This window comes from Urocitellus parryii, chromosome 10 (genome assembly GCF_045843805.1).
Source record: "Urocitellus parryii isolate mUroPar1 chromosome 10, mUroPar1.hap1, whole genome shotgun sequence".
Classification (NCBI taxonomy): Eukaryota; Metazoa; Chordata; class Mammalia; order Rodentia; family Sciuridae; genus Urocitellus; species Urocitellus parryii.
In genome coordinates this window covers 17,980,126-18,005,438 of record NC_135540.1, presented here as the reverse complement: position 1 = coordinate 18,005,438, position 25,313 = coordinate 17,980,126, and the positions used below count along the sequence as shown (strand labels likewise).

The following is a 25,313-nucleotide window of genomic DNA, read 5'->3' as shown; positions in this document are numbered from 1 at the left end:
TTATAAGTAACCACCACAGAATGAGTGTTTCTCCCATGTCTGATAATGCTGTAGGGACAGACAAGGCAGGGCACCGAAGATAGCAGGCAACAGTTTTATTTGGCTGCAGCCAGGTTCAGAGGGCACAGCTTTTGCTGTAATCAATAAATCCCCTGAACCCTGAGTTCAGGTAAGTTTCAGTTTTATACCATGCATGTAAGGGGAGGGGCTCAGAAGTTCACCGTCTGCAGGAGTTCACATAAAAGCAGCTTTTCCTTTCCCTGTTCTGGGCAAGTTAACCCTCCAAGGACAACACCTGAGAGGGGGAGAGCTTCTTCTCCCCTTTCCTTCCTCCCCCGGCCAGCTGTTACCATGGAGCCCAATTGGTAACTTCTCTTACCTTAGAAATTTAGACATCTCTGTGAAGCCCCAGAGATGTAGAAATGGTCAGAGGCCTCCTTTACACATTTCTACAAACTACTATACTGGATACGCGTTTGTGAGAAACTAGTAAGGGGTGTCCAGCACCTGGAGTGCTGATTTCTTTCCAGCCAGTGGCCAAGTAAAACAGGGCAACACGAAAATTGGAAGTTTATCTGCATTGAACTCTTTTGTAGAGACTCTTTTGCTGACAGTCCTAAAATTAGCCATGGTGAGGATTTCTGGAGAAGTCCAGTTAAGACTTTTCTGTGGAGAAGGGGGTGCTACTACAGTAAAATAACTTACTTGAAAAGCTTGAGTCTCTGCCATTTATTCATTTTTTCACAAGCCTACTGAGTCCTTTGCCAGCAAAGTTTATCAGAAAGGAAATAAAGCTCTCGTGTATCTTCAATCTCAATTATTTGTGGAGAGTAAAAATAACCAATTAAACATATAATATCCCCAGAGGTGACAAACCCCAATGAAGAAAAATAAAACAGGGAATAGAGAAGACTGTGGGGTGGTGGGGAGAAGTGGTCCCTTCCATGGGAGTGTTCGGGAAGGTACCTGAATGCTTTCCTAGGCTGGATGTTTCCCGAGCTTTCTTCCCTTTATGGAAAAGTCACGGATTTCTGCATTTTTTTGTTGATGGAGCTTCCGAACTTGCTTCTCTGCCCTGATTCACTTCCCTTCCATTGTTCATCAAAACCTCTGATTTTGCCTAATATTTTTCCATCTAGATTCCTACAACCTCAGATTTTCATGGCTTTGTTGAGTTGGTGTCTAAATTAGTGCTTTGAGTTTCAAATCAATGTATTGGGTTTATCATTAATACATAGAGACATCTCCAACTTCAAAACTGAGTTGTATTTTCAACTGTCTGTTTTAAACTTTTATGAACCTCCTTTCCCAAGTTGGAGTTTTGAAAGAGGTATAAAGTGCCTACCTGAATCTCTTCTTCCATAATAGTGTTTAACAAATGCTTCTTGTAGACCCTGCTTTTATATATGAAACAACTTCCTATTTTCTTCTGAAAAAAATCCACTTAGCCTCAGACTACTTAAATCCAATTGTAATCTAGCAGCAGACTTGTGATGAGGGAAAGTTCTGGAAGAAGTGGCATTAACCTCTTGGAGAGTGGCTATAATGCTTGGCAGCAATGGCATAGGTAATAGTAGGGTTGGATATTTTCTTGCTTGTTCCTTAATCTTGAGGAAAGAATGAGAGATACTATTCATGTTATTACTGTCATAATATCGTAACTTTCAAATCAGAAGTAGCCAGGGGATATTAAAAAGAGATGGGAGATTTTTATCCTAAAAGAGAGAGAAGGAAAAAAATAGGGTTTTATTATTGACATTGAGTCAAAAAGAGTAGAAGGAATTTGTAGGTAAGTCAACAACCCCGTGTGATAGGTTTAAAAAGCAATTTTAGAAAATATAATGGAAGGAGCACCATTTTATCTGTGTACATTGGAATGAAATTATCCCATGTCAGTGAAGAAATAACAAAGGAAACAAATATTTTTAAATGTTTCTGTGATGGGGGAGAATTATAGCGTTTCTATTTATAACTCCTGTAGAGTCCCACATAAAAATAGCTCCAAGTAACAGATTTGCTCATATCTGGAATACAAAGTTGTTGATCCCAGTGATGTGAGGAAGTCTAATAGGAACCGCAGCATTGGTAAATATTGAAAGTTTATGATCTTTTTTTTTTACCCTAGATTTCTCTTACAGAGAGAAAATTACAGTTCACGGAAAAGTCAGGACTGCTGTATTTCACACCTTGTTATTTTCCAGGCTGTTGGTCTCTTTGTTTTTAACCCAAATGATGCTTTTCCCTCCTCAGTTGCATCTCCAGGGTGGATAAGCTATTGTAATGGTATATCTGTCAGTGGAAATTTTTGTTAGGTTAATAGATTCAATATTTTTTTTCTTCTAAAGACTAATTTTGTGTGATTGATGTGACATCAAAAATATTAAGAACCCCAGAAGTTAATGGAAACCATTCTTTCTTTCTCATTTTCAGCGAAGCTTCTTGGGCTTTGCTAGTTTTAAAGTGGCGGAGCTACTGAAATCAAAGGAGCAGCTGCTGTCCCTCAGCCTGAGGTGGGTCTCTTTATTCACACAACACTGGTAAAGTTAGTAACCCGGATATTTATTGATGGCTGGTTGCATTGAAAACTCATAATTCTTGCAGATGTTAAATGTCAACTTTCAAATAGCTTAAATCTCCACCGCAACAAGTTATAGTGGAACAGTAATTATTCAAGTTCACATTCAAGTTCATGTTTCAATGTGTGAAATGTTATTAGACCTCGTTGGAAAGGCAGTATTACATTATTATTAAAGTGACAGAGTGCTTTGAAAATAAACCATAAATATAAATTATGACCATGTTATTAAATAAATTTTCTGTTACCTATGAAAATGTTACTTTTTATCAAGTAAATTGTTTTTAGTTTCAAAATTTTGTAGAGGCAACCTTACAGCTTTATGATAGCAGAGAGTGAATTGATAGTTTTAGCTTTTTTTTTTTTTTTTTGCTGTTATGCTGTTAAACATAAAATGCTTATAAGTTAAAGCAGACTCATTGAAACAGATAGCAGAGCATAGCTAATTCTGAGTATGAGCCCAATTTAAATTTATTTTGATATCAAAGATGAGAAAACAGTTTTTAGGTAGTTACAAAGTGAAGTATATTAAATAGGATAAATGTGTCTTTTTTAAGTTAATGATAAATTTGAAAACAATGCTCTGGTTTTTTGTGTGTAAGAACTTTTAAAATTATATGTACATAGAGAATACTCTGGAGAATATATAGCATGATAGATACAAAAATTTCCAACAACATCATTTATCAATCTTACAGTAGTGGAATTGACAACTTGGGGAGATCACATAATGTCTTCAAGTTTGTTTGTCCCCTCTTTCCCCAAGGAACTCTACTTCTGGATTTCTCTTACTCTGATTTTCCCTTATCCTTTTGCTCTGCATTTTCTTTGCTTTTATTTAAAATAAGTCATACTCTGAGCAGGAAATATAAGTGTTTATGGTTTCGAGTAAAGCCTCCTTTAGGCTATATCTCTGTGTATTTTATTCAGGAAGTCATATTAAAAATCTTTACAGAGTTTTTTATTATGTCCCCCAATGAGTGTTGTGCTATAATTAATTTCAGTTTGGTGTCCAAAGGGGCTAGTTAACAAAGCTAGCTGTCAAAGTCATTGATATCCTAAAATGCATCACCATCCTAGCAAAACCCTTGCAGCAACCTGGTGCCCTGGATCTGTGATGGAATGTTCAATCTCTAGCTAACCTGGAACCATCAGCAGTGCTCATGTTTTCTAGATCAGATATACATCTTCTGATCATCTTGCAACTCATTAGCACTTATAGCAAAGCATAATACTGTACCATTGAGACCCAAGTTTGAAACCAAAATTTGGACAAGAAATTATAAATGATATGAAAATTATGAACACATACAGTACCTTAAAAAGAAGATCAGAACATAAGGGTCAAGTTTAGACTACTATTCTTGGAAGAAAAGTGAAATATAAAAATTTTAGATTTGATGAAAACAAGACAAGTTTCCACCTTTCATTGAATAACATCGATTCTTGGTAATTTGATATTGATTTGTAAAAGGAAAACAAATTCAGCAACACAAAATTGAGTTTTTTAGGTAAATGTTAATTTTAGAATACCAATATCAAAATGGCAAGGTTATTGTTTTCCCCTTTTTGTGCTTTGCCAAATTTGTGGACTGGTCTCCTTAAGAATCAGACAGATTACAAATTCATCATAGCCTTTTGGCATGTGGTACATGATGGGTTTTGTTGTTGTTGTTGGTGGTGGTGGTTGTATGTTTAAAAAATATTTCTGATGTAATTTGTCTTCTTTTTCTGACTGTCTCTGAGGTATTGATTTTGAGAGAACATTAGGTCAGGCCTAAGAAGCATTTTTCATTTTTTTTTTTTAATGATTATTTTGTGCTGCTTACTCTTGAACTTGTATTCCTTTTAAATTCTAGTCATTATTTTTAAACAGTAGAATTAAGGAACAAATTCACAGAAATAAGGGCATGTTTATAGCTGCCACTCTAGATGATGAAGTTTCTTAGGGCCTTATCTCCAGGTGCTATTTCTGTTTCTCCAAAGCAGACAGTTCTGCTTCTCTTAACCTTTGGTGCATCTTACCTCCATGATTCAGATTCTAAACCTCTCAACCAGTTCCATAATGAACCGTGGCTTAATGTGGCTACCAGGTCATAAATGCTTTGAACTGTAGATCAGGTGCATGGGAGTTTTGTGTTTTTCCTACAGAAAACTTAGAGGGGGCCAGAAACATACCTCTTGATTTTTTAGACTTAGAATCACATTTATAAAATACAATATTGTGTATTTTTGAGGTTGTAGAGTATGATTTTTTTTCATTATGTTGGGGAAAATGACTCCAATATATGAAGTGGCTTCTACACACATCAGTCATCTTCATGTAAATGCATGGTTTCCTATGTTTCTGTCCAGAATTTTCTAGTATCCCAGATGGAATTGGTTTCTTTATTTAGTATTAACCTCTTTACCTTTGTATTATGACTACTTGTTTTGCTACCTTAAATGCAGTTGTTCCTATCTCCTCTGATTTCTTTTATATTTCAATCATATTTTTTGTTCTTATCTCCAGTTCTTTGCTGTATAGTCCTGAATTCTGTGCTCTGATATAAACAAGGTAGAGTTATTATATTGAGGATTATAATTTTAGATAGAGAAGTGATAATGATAGTGAGAAAAAGAAGAACAACAACAATAGTCTACTCTGCTTTATCCTTTCAGTATATTACAGGTGTCTCATTGACCCTCATCAAACTGGTCTATGATGCTATTGTTTTCTCCATTTCATAAATCTAATCTGAGACATAGAAAACACTTAAGTAATTTGTGTATCGCTACAATGCTCTTCAACAGGAAAGGGAACATGGAAAGCCACACATTTTTGACTACCAAGCCAGTGGTCTTAATGACCTACTGTGTGTCTCCTTCAATTGAAGGAGAAAACAGAACCAGATGAAACATATGTCTCCTGTCATGTAACTTAATGCAGAGCAAAGCAAGGACGTGGGCGCAGGACCATCTGTTCACTCTTTCTTTCATGCTTGATTTCGTCAGCATCTGGTCTTATAGTAGGTGATGACTAAATGAGTCATGCTAAGGACAAGCTGGGGATGTTAACCAAGAAGACAGAAAGTAGGAATCAGCCTTCTAGTTTAAAGGGGATTGATTGGTGCCAGAGGAAAACCTGAGACATCTGTTCTCATTCTAGAACCATGACTTTAGCCAAACCCTAGACAGGGTTTGCTGCCTAAGAACCTAGCCCTGGGGTACTCCACCAAGTGACCTGAACATCTTGGGACCACATGAGCAGAATTTTGGATCATCATAATATTCTCTTATGGTTTAAAAGAGAGTGGAAATGTGGAAATGTCAGATCTGTGGCTGGAGTTGGTGCATTAGCAGTCAAAGGAAAAAGTACATTGCTGTTAAAATATTCAAACATCCAGAAAGACAAACAACAGAAGCCCTCAAAAAGGGTCAACTTCTGTCCTAGGAAATTCGTCTCAGAGGGATGGAGACAGGTGGAAGTGTTGTAAATGTACAGTATGGGTTTCATTCAGTGCTCTTTCATTTAGCAAATCTATAGTAAGAATTTTTCATATGCTAAGAACTGTGGCAGGTTCTTGGTGAAATTTAAAAAATGGCAGCAGAGTTACTAATAGAATGCACTTGATGTTACTAATAGAATGTTTAATGAAAAGAATCATTATTTATTGAACATCTGTTGGCATGTAAGGAATACATTAGGTACCTTTAATGCATCATTTTATTATTTAATTCATGTAGCATTATCATCTCTATTTTATAACAACTTGTCTAACATCCTACAGCTGGTGAATTTACAAGTAAGTTTGGTGCTCAAATTTAGTATGATTCCAGAGCCTTTTCTGTTTTTATTTTACTATCTCCTAGGAAGCTCACAACCTAATATAATCCTTACTTCTTTCTACAGTTTTCATTCCAGCCTCTGGAGAATTTAGGAGTCTCCATCTCTTAATGCTTTCTCTTAAAATTCAGTTTTATGTGCCTACAACATAGTAAAGCTTCAATAATAATTGTTGGAATTTTGATTCACGATAATGACTTCCTTACATGTTTATAGATGCTATACGTAAACCTAGTACTGAGAGTTTATTTCTGGGTAGAATTCATCTAAATTACTCCACATGATGCAGTGTAAGCAGTAGAGTATATCTGAGACAAGAAACTTCCAGAGCAGTAGTGATTGATAGACTGTGATCTTAAGAAGCTGGAAGCTTCACTTAGAATACACTGTATTTCAGTATAGACCACTTTACCTTCAGCTCATCCTTACAAGTGCTCCATGATTTCTTTTGTAACCTCTACATGTAAACCCCCCAATTAGGCACACCTTTATATCATTTTATCAGGATGGACTTGATAAAAAGCTTTATAAAATACAGATGTGCAAGCATTTATTCATACCAAAGAGAATTTATCTTATTTTCAGTGACTCCTTCTGCCCCTTTATAATAGTGCTTTGACCAAGAAAATGACTTCAATGACCCTAAATGCATATGTAGTTTATATTTTTTACAGATATATGAGAAAAGCTAGGAAGAAAAAGAATGTTCAACTGTTTATTCAAAATTTATTCCCTATTTTGCAGGGCAGTTATGTAGGTACATAAGCATACAAGGACATATATGTCATTGAATGTCTAGATGGATATATGTGTATGTACCTGTATTGTTTTAGTATTATTTGGCTTTCTCAAAAAAACATGAATACTCAATTGTGATTACTGTCAAACATTTCTACTCCAAGGAGGTAAGATCAAACTTATGAGTTTGAAAATTGTTTCTGATGTTTTGCTTAATTCAACTTTCCTAATCACACAGGAGTTCAAGTTTATTGTTTCTAAAAATAAAACAGCCCTATGCAACTTTGGATAGGGCAAAGGGGAGTGTGGGGAGGGGAGTGTGGCAGAGGGTTAGGAAAGATGGTGGAATGAGGTGGACATCATTACCCTAGGCACATATATAATTGCACAAATGATGTGACTCTACATCATGTACAACCAGACAAATGAAAATGTGTGCTCCATCTGTATACAATGAATCAAACTTCATTCTACTGTCACGTATAACTAAATAGAACAAATAAAATAAAAAATAAAAATAAAAAAGAAACAGCACCAAAATCAACCACAACAACAACCCCTACAAACCTTTAACTGAATCTCCCAAGGACAAAATCTTAACTTGGGAGCTAGGATGGGTGAAAGGGGGAGGCCCACAGGCTATGATGTACAGTCCTCTATGCAAAGTTCCCAGGGAGGAACAGAGGTGACACTGTCAATCACATCTTGCAGGTTGGAGGTTGGGGGCAGGCAAGGTGCTTTGCAGTAGCTCAGAATCCACTGGTTCCTGAATTCCAATAAGCAGGTCTGAATCCTCATGGTGACCTGAGAACAACCAGCCATAGACTGACAATAGGGTTTTCCATGAAGGATTTTAAAAATGATATTAAACATCTCCAGACCTTTAATTATCCATCACTATTTTTCTTGCACAAAAATAAAGATTATGTAATTCTTCTTTAATCATCAGATCTGATCTTTAACATATGAGTATGAAGAATATTTGTATGGTCTATCTTTTTATTAAATATTTTATTTGTACTTTTTAGGTATACAAAACAGTAAAGTGTATTTTGACATATTATACATACATGGGGTATAACTTACTCTAATTAGGATTCCATTCTTGAGGTTGTACATGATGTGGAGTTTCACTTATCGTGTATTTATATATGAACATAGGAGAGGTATGTTTGAATCATTCTACTGACTTTCCTCTTTCTATAAAAATTTCCCTTAATTCCTCTTTGTCTAATCCACTGAAATTCAATCCTCTATTCCTTCTTATTGTGTGTTAGCATCCACATATCAGAGAGAACATCCAGCCTTTGTTTTTTAGGGATTGGCTTATTGCAGTTAGCATATTAGTCTCCAGTTCTATTTACTTACTGACAAATGCCATGATTTCATTCTCCTTTATGGCTGAGTAATATTCCATTGTGTGTATATACCATGTTTCTGTATCCATTCATCTGTTGAAAGGCACCTAGGTTGGTTCCATAACTTAGCTATTGTGAATTTTTTGTGCTGTTATAAACATTGATATGGCAGCATCACTGAAGGATGTTGATTTTAAGGCCTTTGGGTACAAGCTGAGGAGTCAGATAACTGGGTCAAATTCTGGTTCCATTCCAAGTTTTCTGAGGAATCTCTATACTGTTTTCCAGAGTAGTTTGTGCCAATTTGCAGTTTCACCAGTAATGTCTAAGTGTACCTTTTCCCCTACATCCTTGCCAACATTTATTATTACTTGTGTTCTTGATAACTGATCATCTTTTCTTATTAATATATATTTGAACTTCAGATATAATTTAAAAATTTACATTCAGTCACCTTAATAGACATGTCTTGGGTGCATAGTTTTATTCTCTTTCATTAATCTTCCAATTACCTTTTTTTTTTAGTTGCTATAAACTAAGATTATTTCAGATATTTTTGATGATGCCCAAAACACTGCTATGTATGTCTAAATCTTTTATATATTAAGTAATATCAAAAGAAATTAATTGTCAGCCAATAGGCCCTTTTTTAGGAGAGAGTATCATATCTGTGATTAGTTATAAAGCAGAGTAGTAGTATACTTTATTGGATACATCAATAGAAAGGCGAGTAATGAGAATGGCATGCAAATAGCTAACTTAATTGATTCTTTTTTCATAGAAAATTAAAAATTTATACCCTAATCCCTGGAAGCAATGCATCAGAACACTACGTTTTTCTCTTTGGAAGTAAACAGGCAGGGAAACATGAGAATTAATAGCAAACATTCAGCAGTGATCTCGATGCACATAGCTTGGAATGTCCCTCCACTGGCTTTTGGCATGATTCTAACCAAAGTGACAGGAAGCTCCTGCATGAAGCTCTGAAAGGCAGCTCTGACATGGCCTGGCACCTCACAGAAATGTAGGGAGGGACGACGACACTTTTTCTGAGGTTTGAAATGTATTAAGCATTTCGAGTGTTTTATCTTACTTAATCTTCTAATAACCTTAATCTTCTAGTAGCCTGGGAGATGATATTTTTCCTGTTTTACTAATAAGCTGATAGAGGAAAAGCAGTTTGACTTTTCAGGGTCACGTAGCTGGAACAGGACGGAGAATGGAGATTTTTTAGAGGACAAGAGTTCTTGATATCAAATTCCCAGAGAATATCTATTTTATTTAGAATCCTAGGCATGAAGCTATTTTAGAGACCTGGAGAGCAGCAGAATACAACAGACATGAGTATGTCAATATGTAAATCAATGGAAGTATAACTGATGTGATTCTGCAAGCTGTATATGGGGTAAAAATGGGAGTTCATAACCCACTTGAATCAAAGTGTGAAATATGATATATCAAGAACTATGTAATGTTTTGAACAACCAATAATAAAAAAATAAAAAAATTAAAAAAAAAAAACTGATCCTTCAACCATTTCTTGGTCTCCATTAGTAACAGGGAACTCAAACTCAGGACTGTTCCTAACCCTTGACCCTGTCATCAAATAGTTCTAGTATAGAAATGTATTCGTATATTTTCCTGAATTTCATCTCCTTGCCATGGTTCAGGCTCTTCATGGAGTTAAGTAGAACAAGTCTTCTTTTTTCTTTGGTACAGTTGAAAGTTGCTCTTTCCTTCAACTTTAAACCTTTCCTTTTTTCTTCTCAGGAAGGAAGGCGGTTGTAGACAGAGGACATAATAACAGATCTGAGTTTGAGTGCTCACTAGGTTGTCTTGGCTTGCTGTCTGCTAAGGGAAGTGGTACTGACTTCTCTCCCAGAATGGTTCTGAGCAGTTAGTATATGCAAAGAGGTTCCAACCACTGCCCTGCATTAGAGGAAAACACTGTAAATATTGTTCCCCTTGGTTCTTGATATATCATTTCTATCAACCAAGGAATGGATTCTTACCTGAAACTTAAAGCCCAGCTTTGATATCCTACTTGGTATAGAAGGCAGCAGATCCCAGCAAGAGGCTTATGAAAAGCAGCTTGTTTGGTTGAAGGATATCAATAGAGTTGGGAAAAAATAAAATTCGTTTTGACTAAAAACTTTACAAATATACTATCAAAATCACTACAGAAATGTAAAAGGGTAACCCAAGGGATCAGTTGCTTTTAGAATTATTGATGTGTTTGTTGCAATATATCCAAAACTGTCTACAAAAGTAAATTCAAGTGAGATTATTATTCTGAGCTGGACTGTGAGAAAGGGACTTTTTGATGAAACACAGAAGTAGGGAATTTGCTTGTGAAACTGATTATGTTTCTTTAAGTAGCTATGTTAAACACTCTTGGGGACAAAATTGCTTAAAATTCCCAAGGCTCTCACATGAGTCACTTTATAATGACTGTTAAAATCCCATCACTTTATCATGAAACTAGAGAAGAATGCAAAACATCCAAATATAGGATTAAGACAGTAAAGAAATAGAATATGTGATTTGGGGACATGGCTATGCCCTTTTCTTGATTCTTCTAGAAATTAGCAGAAAGTTGATTGCTTAAACTGTTTCCTTATCAGTGAAATGTACATTTTTTCCCCAGGGATTCCTGTGAAGGTCACAAGAGTTATAATGTGAAATGTTTACAGTGGTGTCTGACACAGTACTTGATAAGCGTTAGTTATTTTTATTTTTTTCTTTATTAATAGAGGAGCTTATCTACTCCCAGTCTTTTATTTTCAGGACAGGATCAGATATGCTAGTCATAGACTATCTGAAATGGTATCTGATACAAGGGAGGTGTTCATCATACACCTATTATTTATATTATCTTCATCAATGTTATTATTTTTCATTTCATTCAACTAGACTTTCATTTATAACATAAATTGCCCTGCAGTTATATATTCTGCATTCTTCATTATGTTCCTAATCCATTTTCGTGAAGCTGCAGCTATGACTATGGAAACCAATTAGCACGTTCATAGTTTGCATTATTCAAAAGATGTTGGAGTCCTCAGATTGCAAATTGGTTTAGAGTTCCCAGACACTGAAGGGACAACACACGCTCAGAGTACACTTCAATAGCTCCTCCATTTGGATAGAAATATCCCTCCTCTTTAAATTGCAAATCACACAAAGTTAATATCTATATACAAAGACCTACCTGCTTAAGAAGTCTGAGAGCTAATATAGCTTTGAAGATAATTTGCAGGAATGATTAGACCCCAAAGGAATTATATTTGACCTGAAAATTTTGTATTAGATTTTTCTGTATTTGCTAATGTTATCTTATCATTATGACTGTGTTCTGTGGCTCTGGGCACATTTATGACTGATGTTTTTAAACAATGTTATTTGTATCACCATATCATTTAGGTTATTGATATATATATATATATATATATATATATTCTTCCAATAAAGGAATTCTAGGGTCAAATATGTCTGAAAATTAAAAATCCTATATTTAAAAGAAAATTTAAAAAAAGAAATGAGTTTTGTTTCTGTAGGACTTCTTAGAACCTTCATCAACCTTTCAAGACCTTTTAGGACTCTCAATGGTCCTGTGTCATTGGAAGCCCCCCCCCTTTTTTTTTTCTTTTAAAATTTTGGTCCTGGGGTTGAACTTGGGGGCACTTAACCACTGAGCCACATCCCCAACCCCTTTTTTTTGTATTTTATTTAGAGACAGGGTCCCACTGAGTTGCTTAGGGTCTGCTTTGGATTGCTGAGGCTGGCATTGAACTTGCTATCCTCCTGCCTCAGTCTCCTGAGCCACAGGAATTACAGATGTGCACCACTGCACCTGGGTTAGCCCTCCTTAAATTAAATACAAGATGCTTTCTTCACAGAACACCCAAGAATAGCTTTAATAGATGCTGTCTTCCAAGAAACACAGTTTTATTTCTAAACAATGCAGTTTAGAAAATCCTGATTTAAAACCACAGAAACAGTAAAGCATTTTCCAGAGAAACACATGAATGAATGTCTGTGTGTATTTATCCACTTTCTTCTACCATAATATATTGTTGAACACACACACTCCTGTCAGCAGGCATGGGGTCTACACCCAAAAGAACACACTCTCGTATCCCCGCCTTCTGCACATCAAGTCCCCTCCACACGTCTCATCCACAGTCAATGACAGTCTCCTGTCTCTCTAGACTCATCCCTCTGGACTACATAGAAAACATTTTGTGGAGTTTGTACAAAATGTAAGGGGAAGGAATTGCAAAATGCCGAACATCTCTTTGTTCACTGGCAGATTCTTTAAGCTTAGATAAATAAACACACATGTACTTTCACAATTGCATACTTTAAGGACCCCAACTTGAACTTCACTCTTCTGAGAGCTCTTCCTTTGAATACTTTTCCTTTCTTGGTTAAATAAAGAACTATCAGATATTCTAAGTGTAACCCTAGTCAGAAATTTCAGCATCATTTTCAACTTATCCTTCCTAAAATTCTTGTCTGGTTATGTTTTCTATTTCCTTCTTGAAATTTCATCTTCCCTCTTTCTCTTGCCCAAGCTGGCCTCCAGCCTCCACAATGACTGTGAACATGCAAACTCTTCAGCCAAGGTGCAGCAGTTTCCCTTGCAGAGCCAAGTGTGGGTCTGCTTTTTCTGTCTCATCTTCAGCCACACACATTGCCCTTGACACTGGCCACCCTCTCCCCCCTTTTTTAGTGGCTATGGCTATTTAACATCAAGTGTGGAGTCCAGAGTTTCTGTATTTCTCTGGAATTCTCTCTTGTGTTCTTTGAGCTCAGTTTTCAACTTCAGCCAATAATAGACCACAGCATTATATGTACAGATGATCCACCAAAGTTTCTTCCCTACCCAGATGTCCATTTTGTTTTTTCACCATTTTTTGGTACCCCATGCCCAAGCAATAGGTCTTATCTGTCTAGAAAATTCTGATGTTCTCCAACTTTACTCTTACTAAAAACAAGAGGTAAGAGCCTCTCAGCATGTCAGTGAAAATGTCTAGCTATCATCCTTTCTCCATGGCTCCTCGATTTCCTGTGACCAGATGACTCACAGGAGTATCTTATGCTTTTGAGTAGATGCTGGAAGGAGGTCAGAGCTCCTCATCCTGCTCTGGCTAATAGAGGCTTAATGATCACAATGAGGCCACATGTTTAACTGTGTTTCCTTTTGCTTTTCTGTTTATAAATTGTCAGTTCTATTTACTTTATAAGTGTGAGAGGTATGGGAGGTGTTGCTCAGAGGGCATATAGAAAGTGACCTGCCACTTGACAGTGTCTTCTCCTGGACAGCTTACCCATGGAGTCCCAATTTTATTCATTAAATGTAATTCACAGGTGCCTGTTCTAAGCCATACTATTGCACGCTCATAGTAAAACTGTGGCTAGGAAAGGTTATCTGTGATCAGACTTCAGTAAAATAAAGGGAGAAGTCAAAGGAGAAGAATGCTACTTTGTTCATGGAAGATAGGAGAACAAAAAACACATGAAAAAAATAAGATAAATAAGATGCTAAGAAAGCAGAAGAGAAGGATAAGATCAATGAGAAAATGCCAAAAAGGTTCAGAATAAGAGAAAAGAGAAAATAGGCAAGTTTATTTTATTTTATTTCAATACAATTAGCGTCAATATAATCAAATTGTTTTTCTCAATGATGTGCTACAGTGGGGGATGGTTCCTTTGGCGGTGATCCACTGGATTCTCTAATCAATGTACTTAAAAGCTTATTAAATTTGTATAGAAAATGTGAAGTAATTAAGGGTGCTTCTTTATAACATTATGTTGCACTGATGATTTTATTACATTCTGGGACAGTTTTATTGCATCTAAAAAAAAGCTTTTAAAATTAACCCAAATCATTGAATGTAGGTTTAATTAGTCCTGACCTAAATGTTACTGGGCATTCATTACTTTGTATAAGAAAAGCAAAAGATTAACTTTTTGCAGATAAATAGTGAATGTTATCGCTAACATTGATACATGTAAATTAGGAAGTAAACAAGCAGTCCTTCAGAGCTTAACATAAATGTTGACCAATAAAAACAAATTTACACTATCCTAATAAGCACGTTCTAATCCTTGTGTGTTCATGGAAGACCAGTGCAGATAACTTGAATTTTATTTTATTTCTTCTCCCCCAGTATTTTTCTGAGGCAGTCTTTTGTAGTGAAAGCTGGCTTGAAAGTTTCCAATCTAAACTTAGAAATGGTGTTTAGGAGAAATTATTTTCTCTTATCTAGAATCAAATGGAAGATTTTCCAGAGTCTCACACAATAAATAGGAGAGATGGTCTCTAAGGGATCTTGAGTTTGCTCGTTTGTTGGGCAAACATCCAGCTAACACAAAATTTCTCAACTCTTGAGACTTGCCTCTCACACCAGTAAAAAAGGATTGATCCTCTGCCCAAGTGGAGAGGCCTCTAAATCATGGAGGGTGAAACTGGTTGTGACATTGAAGGAAGTCACAGCTCCCTTGCCATCACCAGGAGTTAATGACCTTGCTTAAATTTCCCAATCCATCTAGTAATGATATGAATATCGCTGAGATAAGCATAATTTATAGGTTCATAAGCAATATTAAAAGGATCCCCTTAACTTTAATAGAAAAAAGAAACATTTTTTTCTCCCTCCTCCTTCTTTCATTCCATCTCTCCTTTCCCAGAATCCCCATGAGTCCTTGAATCAAGTGCTAGTCAACTGATGTTATTGTTTCCTGCCAAGTTCATTTGAAAAATATCTGAGACAATATTAGATATATGAAGCTCCAGGGAAGGAAAATGGTAAAATTACATAGAATTGGCTATGGTTTTATAATATTTGTTATAAAATTGTATTATTTTTTCTCAAAGATTGTCTTTGTAATATCTTTAAATTCCTTGAGTCCCTAAATACTATTTATAGATATGAACTGATGTAGCAAAATATTCTTTGAGTTTCAGGGCTAAAGTGAATAACAAATGGGAATATTTATCTTTTCTGGAGAATGTTTTCCCTTTTTCATATCTTACAGGTCCATTCCTCAAAGAGAATTTTTACGGACTTTCTACCTAATACCTTTTCCATAGGGAGATAGAGCCAGAAATCAGGGCTAATAAGTTTCTAAGTGGTGAGGAGGGAGTCCTTCTGAAATTGATTTTAGGCAGAGGATGCTGGGCACCCATGAAACTGGAAGAGAAGTTAAGAGTAGAGAACAAGTAACATTTCATCATAGCTCATGAATACTCGTTTCAGGAAAAGGTCCTACATATTCATAATCAGCACATGAAACTGACTCATGAGGTTCCATTGCAAACCAAAGTCACATCACTCCAAAGAATTGTGGTCCTCATTCTGCCACCGACTAGACACAGCAACTTTGGAACATAGACTTTTGTGCTTTAGTTTTATCCTCTCTAAAATGAAGAATTCCAATTAGATGAGCTCCTAATCCCTAGTGTTAGTTTCCTGAAGATTGTCTCCCTACGACTTAGTGTAGGGAACAGCGGGGACAGGGTGTGCAAAAGTAATGTTTGCATTGCTTGGAGTTCCTGATTATTAAGGATACAAGGAAAAGGGTTTAATCTATATTAGATAACTTCTGTGTTCCTGGAAGATAGCCCTTCAGTATCAGAACTAAAGAAGCCTGTAGAAACAGGCACACATGGGAGTTCTCTGGTATCTTACCATTATCTGTAACTGGGAACAAGAGTAGCATGTGCTTTTTAAGGTTGATTTGAGATATTTTAGAAAGAATACATGAGATTCAATTGAAATAGTGCATGGTACATAGCCCCCAATATATACTGATCACTGTGACCACTATCAGCAACGCTGATATAACACTGAGCCCTGAAGAGCTTCTTCTCTTTGAAAATGTGTATCCAAAAACTCCCAAATTGGTTTTGGTCATAGACTCCCTCCACACCTACATGGCCAGCCTTTTTAGTGGGTGATTAGGGCCAGTCTCATTGGGAGGATGACATTTAAGCATATTCCTCAAAGAGAAAATAACCACACAGATATTGGTTGGGAGTGGTGGTGATGGTGTTGGTTGGTGGGGGGGGGGCATTAAAGAATCAGAAGCATAGTTCATGCTAAGCCCCTAAAGAAGGAATTTTCTTGGTTCATCCAAGGAATACTATTGTTCCATGAGACAAGAGTTGAATCAATACATGAGAAGGAGAGTTAAATAAATGAGGCCAAAGAGGTAACAAAGTCAAGTTGGTTCAGAGATGAAATCCATCTGATATCTTCATCCTTTACACTGGCTAAAGCTGAGAGCCCTAGAAAGGTTCTGAACAGAGAAGTGGCATGATCTGATTTATGCTCTGACTTATGTCATGAATGTACCAACTGTAGGGAGGACAAGAGTAGAAGCAGAAAAAACAGGTGGGAAACTCCATCCTAATGCAGTGAGGGGTGCTGATGGCGTGAACCAGGGAGGTGGTTTAGAGGTGGTGAGGCAGAGTCCCATTCTGGATTCATTTTGAAAAAAAGGACAGACAGAAATTGATGATAGATAGCATGGAGGTTTAATATGAAAGAGAAAAATGAAACAGAAACGAATCTAAGAAGTTAGGTTAGATTTGGGGGAAGAACAGAGCTAATGCTGAGCACGGGAGGCTGCGGGGAAGCTCTTTTTAAGAGAAAAATTGGAAATTCAGTTAAACGTGATCAAGTTGAGATGAGTTCAGTTTTAAAGAACAAACAAATGAAGAAAATATTAAGGAAACTCTTTGAAGCCTAGAAAAGTATTTTAAATTATTATCAAGAGAAGTGCATTTCTGAATAAGCAAATAGAGAAAAATCACGAAAAAGTTTCAAAATCCATTCATGAAAGAATATTTTAGAAAATGTACAGTGTTCCCAGTAAAGTCCTTCAGCACGTCAGTCTACTCAATAACAGGATGGAGAAGAAAGTACATCATGAAGGTAAAAACATAATGGTTTATATTTAAATTAAACACATTGAAAATAAGAAATAGCCATTTGACATTGCAGAAAACGTGATCAGCAAGGCAGAAGATGAACCCAAGCAATACTGTAGGATTCAAAATAGTGGTATGCTTCCAAAAAGGAAGTGCCTTTCTCCAAAGGTACTACCAGGAAAATAAGTTTACTGAGTGTGTGCACAGTGTTTTGTTTTTTTTTTTTTTAAAGTTGCAAAGTGTCTTATAAGGAATGTATTATAATTATACCCATTTTATAGATGAGAAAAATTGACTTGGGATTGTTAAGTTATCTAACTCTACATTGTTGGTACATTCCAGTGAAAATGAAAAAAGAAAAATAAAGGATGAGAGAAGATAATTTATGAGAAGGGCAATTTATAAGACTACAATAAAACAAAAAGCTTATTTGAAGGAAGATGGTCCCTGTTTAGTAATCAAAGTTATATTAAGATAAAATTTTCCAGATATTTATAAATGTAATTCATGGCAATTCTCAGTGAAGCAAAAGTAATAAATAATGGGCAATTTTAAGTTCTGCTCTGCTAAATTTTCAAGTTTGAGGTTTTCAAATATTTGGACTGAATGTTTGTGCCCTTCCAAATTCATATGGCCCCAACCCCCCCCATGTGCTGGTATTTGAAGATGGGCCCTTTGGAGTTGGCAAGAGATGAGCTGGTGAGGATGGGACCTTGCTCCTGGGATCTGGACTTTTGTAAGAACAGAAGGCTGAGTGTTTGTTCTCTTTCCCTGGTGGGAGGACACAACTAGAATACAGCCATCTACAAGCCAGAAGGAGTCCTCACCAGAACTCAACTATCCCTGTACACTGATCTCAGACTTCCAGCCCTTTAGAATTGTGAGAGTAAATTTCAGTTGGTTGAGCCCCCCACTCTGTGGTACTTTGTATTGGCAACCCAAGCCAACTAAAACCAAGAGTTCCTACATTCTGATGTAACTTTTTGAATATATTTTTATGCTCAAACTCATATTATTATATCAACAATGTTTTCTTGTTTTTACCAGTAAGAATCAAAAGACAAAGGTCACAGCATTGCTGTAGGTCTGTGCCAAGCCCCAGGTGTGGGACTCTGTTCTGCAGAATGGGGTTTATTAAAGTTCTCAAGGGTAAGACCTACTTCAAGAGATAACCATGTGGCTCAAGCGGTAGCGCGCTCGCCTGGCATGCGTGCGGCCCGGGTTCGATCCTCAGCACCACATACCAACAAAGATGTTGTGTCCGCCGAGAACTAAAAAATAAATATTAAAAAAAAAAGAGATAACCAGAGAAATACAAAAGGTGAAGCTGAAGGCTATGCCTGGAAGTGTGTCATACTCCAGGATAAAAATAAAAACAGCACATCCCAATACAGGATGATGGTTTGTGTGACAGACACAGCTGTCCTTTGTCAGCTTCCTCATGCCTTTGTCAAAGGGGTTATGAGAGTCTGTGCAGCTCATGCCCATGAACTCCCAGAGGATATAGTGAAGGCATTTTGTTTTTGGATGCAGTCCTTGCCAAAAATACCCTGGAAATCAAGTTTTTGAGGCTGTGGAGAAAATTTTGAATGAAAGCTTGACTATTCCTCCCAGAATTTAATGCTTCCCCAGTTTTGATTCAGAAAGCAAAGAATGCAATAGGAAGTAGTTTGCAAGCACATTATAGACCAGAAAATTCCAGATTATATGAATAATCTAATGGAAGAAGATGAAGATGCTCATAAGACACAATTCTCTCAGTGCATAAAGAATAACTAAAGTCCAAACTTGGAGGAGAGACACATAGGAAAGGTCATGCTGCTGTGTCAGAACACAGTCTAAGAGAACAAACATAAGGAGGAAATTTAAAAGAAGAGATCAACCCATCCCAAAATGTCTCTTGCCTGTAAGGAAGATGGACTAGTTTAACACAAAGCAAGTTTTCTCACTGTTTAGGAGCAGGTTGTTGATAGATTTTATGAAGATTTTTAAATTTAAAAAAACAATTATTGACCAAGCAACTAATAAATAAGTTACCACCACTTTGAGTTTTGGTCTTCAGAAATAAGTGTTAAAAGATTGGGTGCGGTCATCTGACTGTTTCCGTTCTTGGATAAGTCCTAGCACTGCAGATGATTCAGTTTTTACAAAACAGACTGGGTGATGCTAAAAGTTACTCTTGACTTTTACATTCTCTGATTTTCACCAAACCTAATAACTGAGTTCCAAGGAATCTATCTCAGAATAACAGAAAAAAGGAACAGGTACATCCAGGGTTATCTAAAACCAGTGAATCTTTTATTAGGAACACATTTCATTATGCTTCTTGAAAATTTACAGAAGGATACATAGCAATCCCTTTTGAATTGAAAATTTTAATCCCATGACTTTCAAGTTTTATACCTTCCTACTTCCTGTTATAACTTCAGTCTGCCAAATACCCAAAACATATTTTTTTCTTATACAGATTCTTTCTTAGAGATATGATGAAGACCTTTGAGTTATAATAGATATATCCACTAATAATCAGAATTCTTGGAATAATGTCTTAAAAGTGAGAAATTCAGAAAAAGAAGTAGGCAACTTTGCTAGGTACTTGAAGTTGAAAAACTAGTACAAGATGATTTATTTTTGCTGATCTTCAGAATTTATTTAACATGAATAAAAGCAATAGAGTTTTTCTATGGCAGAAATATTGAACTTCTCTTTAATTACTTTTCTTCCTTTTAGGGGAAAAAAACCCTTCTTTAGGAATCTTTATTGGTCAGTATAGACTGCTTGACCTATGAATCAGTCACATTTTGACCTCTAAATTAATTACTAGGTGATTTAGTAATGCATAGCTAAGATCATGTAGTTCAATAAGTTAAAACCAGAAAAATGGGAACTTTCAGGTCTTTATAGACCTTTAAAACTAGTGCCAACCTGTCTTGCATATGTCACCTAGCTAAGCTGAGTTTCTTTATTGTCACTATTATTGGCTACTCATTCTCAGGTGCTTTGCTATAACATTAGTCAGGTCATCCTTCATCTACATGGCCAGTCACCCTGCTCCCCTTGGTGCACCCCACGCTCTGACCATGGTAGCCTGTGCTCCTCAGCTCTACTCTGATAACCACCCTCAGCCGGGTGCCTCTCCCTCAGTCATTTCTCTTTATTTCACTGGAAGCTGCCCTCTCCCTGTAGCCCTGCCTTTCATACCTGAGATAGGATGGGCACCTCCTGAAGTTACCCTGGACTGTGGCGCATGGCCTCAAACCATCCAGTTCTTCACATTACTGAGGTCACCCCAGATATCACCTCCCCCCATTTCATGAGAATTTTAGCTTGTGACACACTGGGTCTCTCTTCAGCGCCACTCCCCTCAGTTCCTGGATTCAGGACCACATGGATGACCTTTTCAGTTCATTAGCCTCTCAGGATTTTCTCCATCCTACCTCAGCAACTCGCTCCCAACGTCTTCCCTGAGTCTCACCACTAATCCAGTCCCTCCAGAGTCTCCACTTGAAGCACCCCCCTTGCCGACTCCCCCCTCCCCACTTCTGATACACAAGCTCTGGCTGCTCTTTGCACTGCCACACCAAAGCTGTGCCCCTGCTCTGTCCTTCATGGCCCCTCCTCCATATCCTTTCTTATCTAGGTGGAGATTCCACAGTCCATCCCTGAGAGATCACAAGACAACTCCCTCATATAGACCCTCAACTCCCGTGCCTCTCTCCTGTTACTATGTTCCCAGAGAAAGACACAACCTCATTAACTTATCAATGAAAAACAAAAACTACAGTAACAAACTCTGTCGAAGCCCATGTTTAGCTCACCCACTCCGCAGGGGCTTTCCTGTAGTTGAGGGGGCTTACAGGCTGCATTGGAGCCTGTGACCCCTAGCTACCTGGTGACCTAACCCTGTAGCCCCACATATTTCCTGGGTCACACTCTCCCAATCTCTGGGAACATTATTTTCTGTCACCTCTTGGGTGAAACCTCCCAAGCCTCTCTCCTCTTCCTCTTTCTCAGCTAATTTATCTGGTTTCTGTTTCACAGAGAAGAGGAATCTAACAATTTCCCAAGCCGAACTTACCAACTTGTCTGCGCCTTCTCTGCCTTCCCTCCTGCTTTTGACATGAACTCTGGCTTCCTTTCTACAATCAGTGCTTTAGATTCCACCTCTCCTTACCTACCCAGAACGGCACTCCAGTAACTTTTCGGCTGGCCTCATTAAGTATTATCTGGTAGATATCTGTCAGTATAAGACAGTGCCACACCAGGCTGCTGTTTCCTTCCAACTCAAGCTGCATTTCCCTACTCCTCTTTGTGTCCAAACCATGGCAAGAGCTGTCTCTGCTTCCCCTCTTTTGATTTGTCTTTTGAATCTGTCCTCCTCAGCCTCTCATCCCTGCCACTTTACCAGTATACTTTATTCACTGGTCATGATCTGCAGTTACTCCATATTGCTAAATCCACAGGATAATTCTCAGTGTCCCCCTTAATGGCCTGATGACACAGTGGGTCAGTTGCTTGCTCCTTAAAACACATTTTGCACTAGGTACCAGGACACCAGACTTTCTTTTCCTCTTCCTAATACTGTGGCCCCTGTCTGTTTCTTTTCCTGTTTGCTCCTCAACACCCTGACCTCCAAACGTGGAAGGGTCCTATTTCTCCCTTTAGTGTAGGGACTCTTCTCTTTTCACTCTTCATTCATTCTCCTGTACCCGGTCTCAAAGCTTTTAATAACATCCATGCTTCTTTATTTGTAGGGGAATCAGACCCAGGGGCTTATGCATGCTGACTGTACATTCTTCCAGGGATCTCTTCCCCAGTCACTAGCATTGATTGATGTTCTGGTGATGCCGATGTTTACATCTCTAAAACCTCCAAAATCACTCTCTATCCTCTCTCTCAACTCATTTATCTGGTTTCTGTTTCAACAAGAAGAGGAATCTGACAGTTTTCTACAGCACATTTACCAACCCATCTGCACCCAGTCTGCTTTCCCTCCTATGTCATGAACCCTCACTTCTTATCTGAAATCAGCGCCTCCTCTACTGTGGATGGTTGACCAACCCTAGGGCTCCTGACCTTCACCATCAACTAAGGTATGATAATTCAACTTTGAATAATGCCTCAAATCTAAAATAGGCAAAACTGAGTGCCTCCCATCCACTGCCCATCCCCCCCCCCCGAAATCCTGTTCCCTCACAGTCTCCCCTTGCAGGAACCTGCATTTCCCCCTTCCCATTGCTTGGGTCCAAATCCCTGTGGACTTGGATTCCGCTCTGTCTTATCCTTTTCATCCAACCAAGGACAACAGTATGTGATAAGCTCTCCCTTCAAAATAAAACTAATCTCTGACCCACCTCGTGCTTCTTCAAATTTCTCCTGACTCATCTAAATGATCTTTGGTTTGTCCCCAACTTCCCCTGAGTATGATGGGAAATTCACTTTCTTCACAGGCTTCTCTTCTATGCATAGATAGTGGGATAGACACTCATGAAATTTCATATCGGTGGCTGGGGTAGCCATGTCTGAGACCCAGTCCTAGCAGACTAGAGAGGGAAGTTCTCCTTCTGTCCTTGAAGAAGTGAACCTTGAGAGTGGCCTCAGAAATCAGCATCATGTAGGCTGTTAACTTGCCAGAAAATGGAGACCCAAGTCACACAGCCATAAGGAAATATATTCTAGCAGTCAACACAGGAAGTGAGTTCCTTCATGAGTGTCTAGCCCAGTCTGCGTCTAGATGTATTTCAGCTCCTTAGACCCTAAGCAGAGTAGTCTGGCTGAACTTCTCGTTTGTAGAAACTGTGAGATAACTAACGGGTGCTGTTTAAAGAGTGAGTCTGTGGTAATTTGATATGCAGAGATAGAAAACTAATACATGTCTCTCTGACTTGGTCTTCCTGTCCCCTCTTTCCTACCTACCTAGCTTTAGCCACATTGGCATATGCCATTCCTGGATTATGGCAACCATATTCACTTAAAGGCGTTTGGACCATCTGATTTTTTTCTGGAAAGATCTTGCTCCAATTAAGATATATGGCTCACTTTCTTCTTTTCCTTAGGCATGTGTCCAAGTATCATCATATTAAACAGAACTTTCTCCCACTGACCATAAAGTAGCAGCCCCCAAACAGCTCGCCTCTCTACCATTTTACCCTGCTTAGATTTTGTTCTGAGCATTTATCATATTCTGATATATATCTCACTTGCTTACCCTTAGAATGTAAATTCCTGAGGGTAGAAATTTTTGTTTTTTTTTCTCTGTTGTATTGTGCATGACATAGTACTTAATAGTACAAGTAGGTGCCAAATAAAGGCTTGAAACTGATGTTTTCTATAAATTTGAACTTATTTTTATATTTTATGGAGTTTTATGCATTTGGAAAAGTTTTTAGTAGGATATATCAGATTAAAGAAAATAAAAATTTGAAAACCAGAAGATTTTATAATTGAGTGACAGAGGATTTAAGAAAAATCGAAATGCAATTAAGCATAAAAATATAGGCAATAAGAGTTATTCAGTTTCAGAGTACCTGCCTCCTGTAATTTAGAATTCTTGAATTTCTGATTGCACACGTTTAAAATACATTGTACTTTATAATTACATTCAAAAACTATATAAGTTTGACCTTTTAAACTAGCTTTTTTTACACTCTTTCTTACTATTAAAAACTGACATAAAATCCAAAACCACAAGAAAACCTGATAAAAGTGTACAATTGAAAATATGAATATTAAATAATGTTCCCTCATTAGTATTTAATTGATCATTTAATACTTCAGTTCTCCATGTGTATTGTGTATGGATATTTTCACAGTGTTGAACAGCATTTTGATTAGTTTTGTGACATTTACAAGCCATTTATGTAAAAAAAAATTATTGAAGGAGCAAAAGCAAAATTCCTTAGCTGTCAGTATTGTTTTCCCTTTGCCATAAAGATTTCTCTCTCTCTATATATAATTATTTTGGTATTAAGTATCTCCCTGCCATGTGTGTAGATCTTATTATTCAATCCCTGCTCCTATTTCTTTCGTCTCTCAATAGCCTCTGCTAGTGTGGAGTTTCTCTTCCTTTCTTTCCCTTTTTCTTACTCAAAATTAAAAATGCAAGGAAATAAATATGATAAAACAGATTCAACAAAAATCTAAGCAGTGGTTTCTTTTCCTAAGTCTAAATGTGAGCGATTTCAGGCAGGACGAGGCCAGCTGATTTACACCATGGTGGGGAGTCATTGGTCCGGTAAATGTACTACTCCCCTGAATAAGCATCTTCCTGTCCATTCTGATAACAGGAATGTCATTTCCATTGTTCAGGTCAAATTTCTTCTTCTTTTCTTTTTTTTTTTTTTATATGTGAGATTTCTAAGGTTTTCAGGTATTTCAAAATCACAACAGATGGGATAAAATTCACACTTTGACTCTGGCATCCCTAGTAAATGTCAGAAATTAGGTTTGGTTGACACAGAAGAGGATAACCTTTTAACAAATATGGCTTTTATATTCCCAGACCAAATTGATGTTTTTATTGTCTACTAAATTATCATCACAGCAAATGGCTGTGTCCTTTCTCATTTCTTTGATTTCATGAACTAACAGAGTAAAACTGACTTTTTATTGTTGTACAGTTCTATGAATTGTAACACGTGAATAAATTCTCATAACCACCAACATAGTTAGGATACAAAAACTCTTTTCTGCTGCCCTGTTGGTTCCTATGTCTACCCACAAAAACCCCTAGCAGCCACTGATCTGTTGTCCATTACAAAGCATTTTCATTTTTAAGAAAGAAACGAATAATTGGATTCCAAACATTCATTGCTAGATGTTTGTAGATTCATCAGGTGTGTTGTAGAACCCTCTGGTTTCAATCTCCCTAGAGGC

General features: G+C 37.2%; 1 protein-coding gene across 2 annotated transcripts in view; it reads left to right on the top strand.

Moving 5' to 3' along the window:
- The window catches only part of Inpp4b (inositol polyphosphate-4-phosphatase type II B), a 756,225-nt gene that overhangs the window by 515,062 nt on the left and 215,850 nt on the right, over window positions 1-25,313 (top strand). Inside the window, exons 1-2 of one of the 2 annotated variants that reach the window (XM_026386174.2) lie at window positions 2,033-2,085; window positions 2,431-2,510. Coding sequence is in view for 1 of the 2 variants with exons in the window: in XM_026386173.2 (XP_026241958.1) it covers window positions 2,431-2,510 (80 nt within the window). In the remaining variant the exon portion in view is untranslated. Of the gene's footprint in view, window positions 1-2,032; window positions 2,086-2,430; window positions 2,511-25,313 lie in introns of those variants that run through there. The other variant, XM_026386173.2, reaches the window with a different exon arrangement.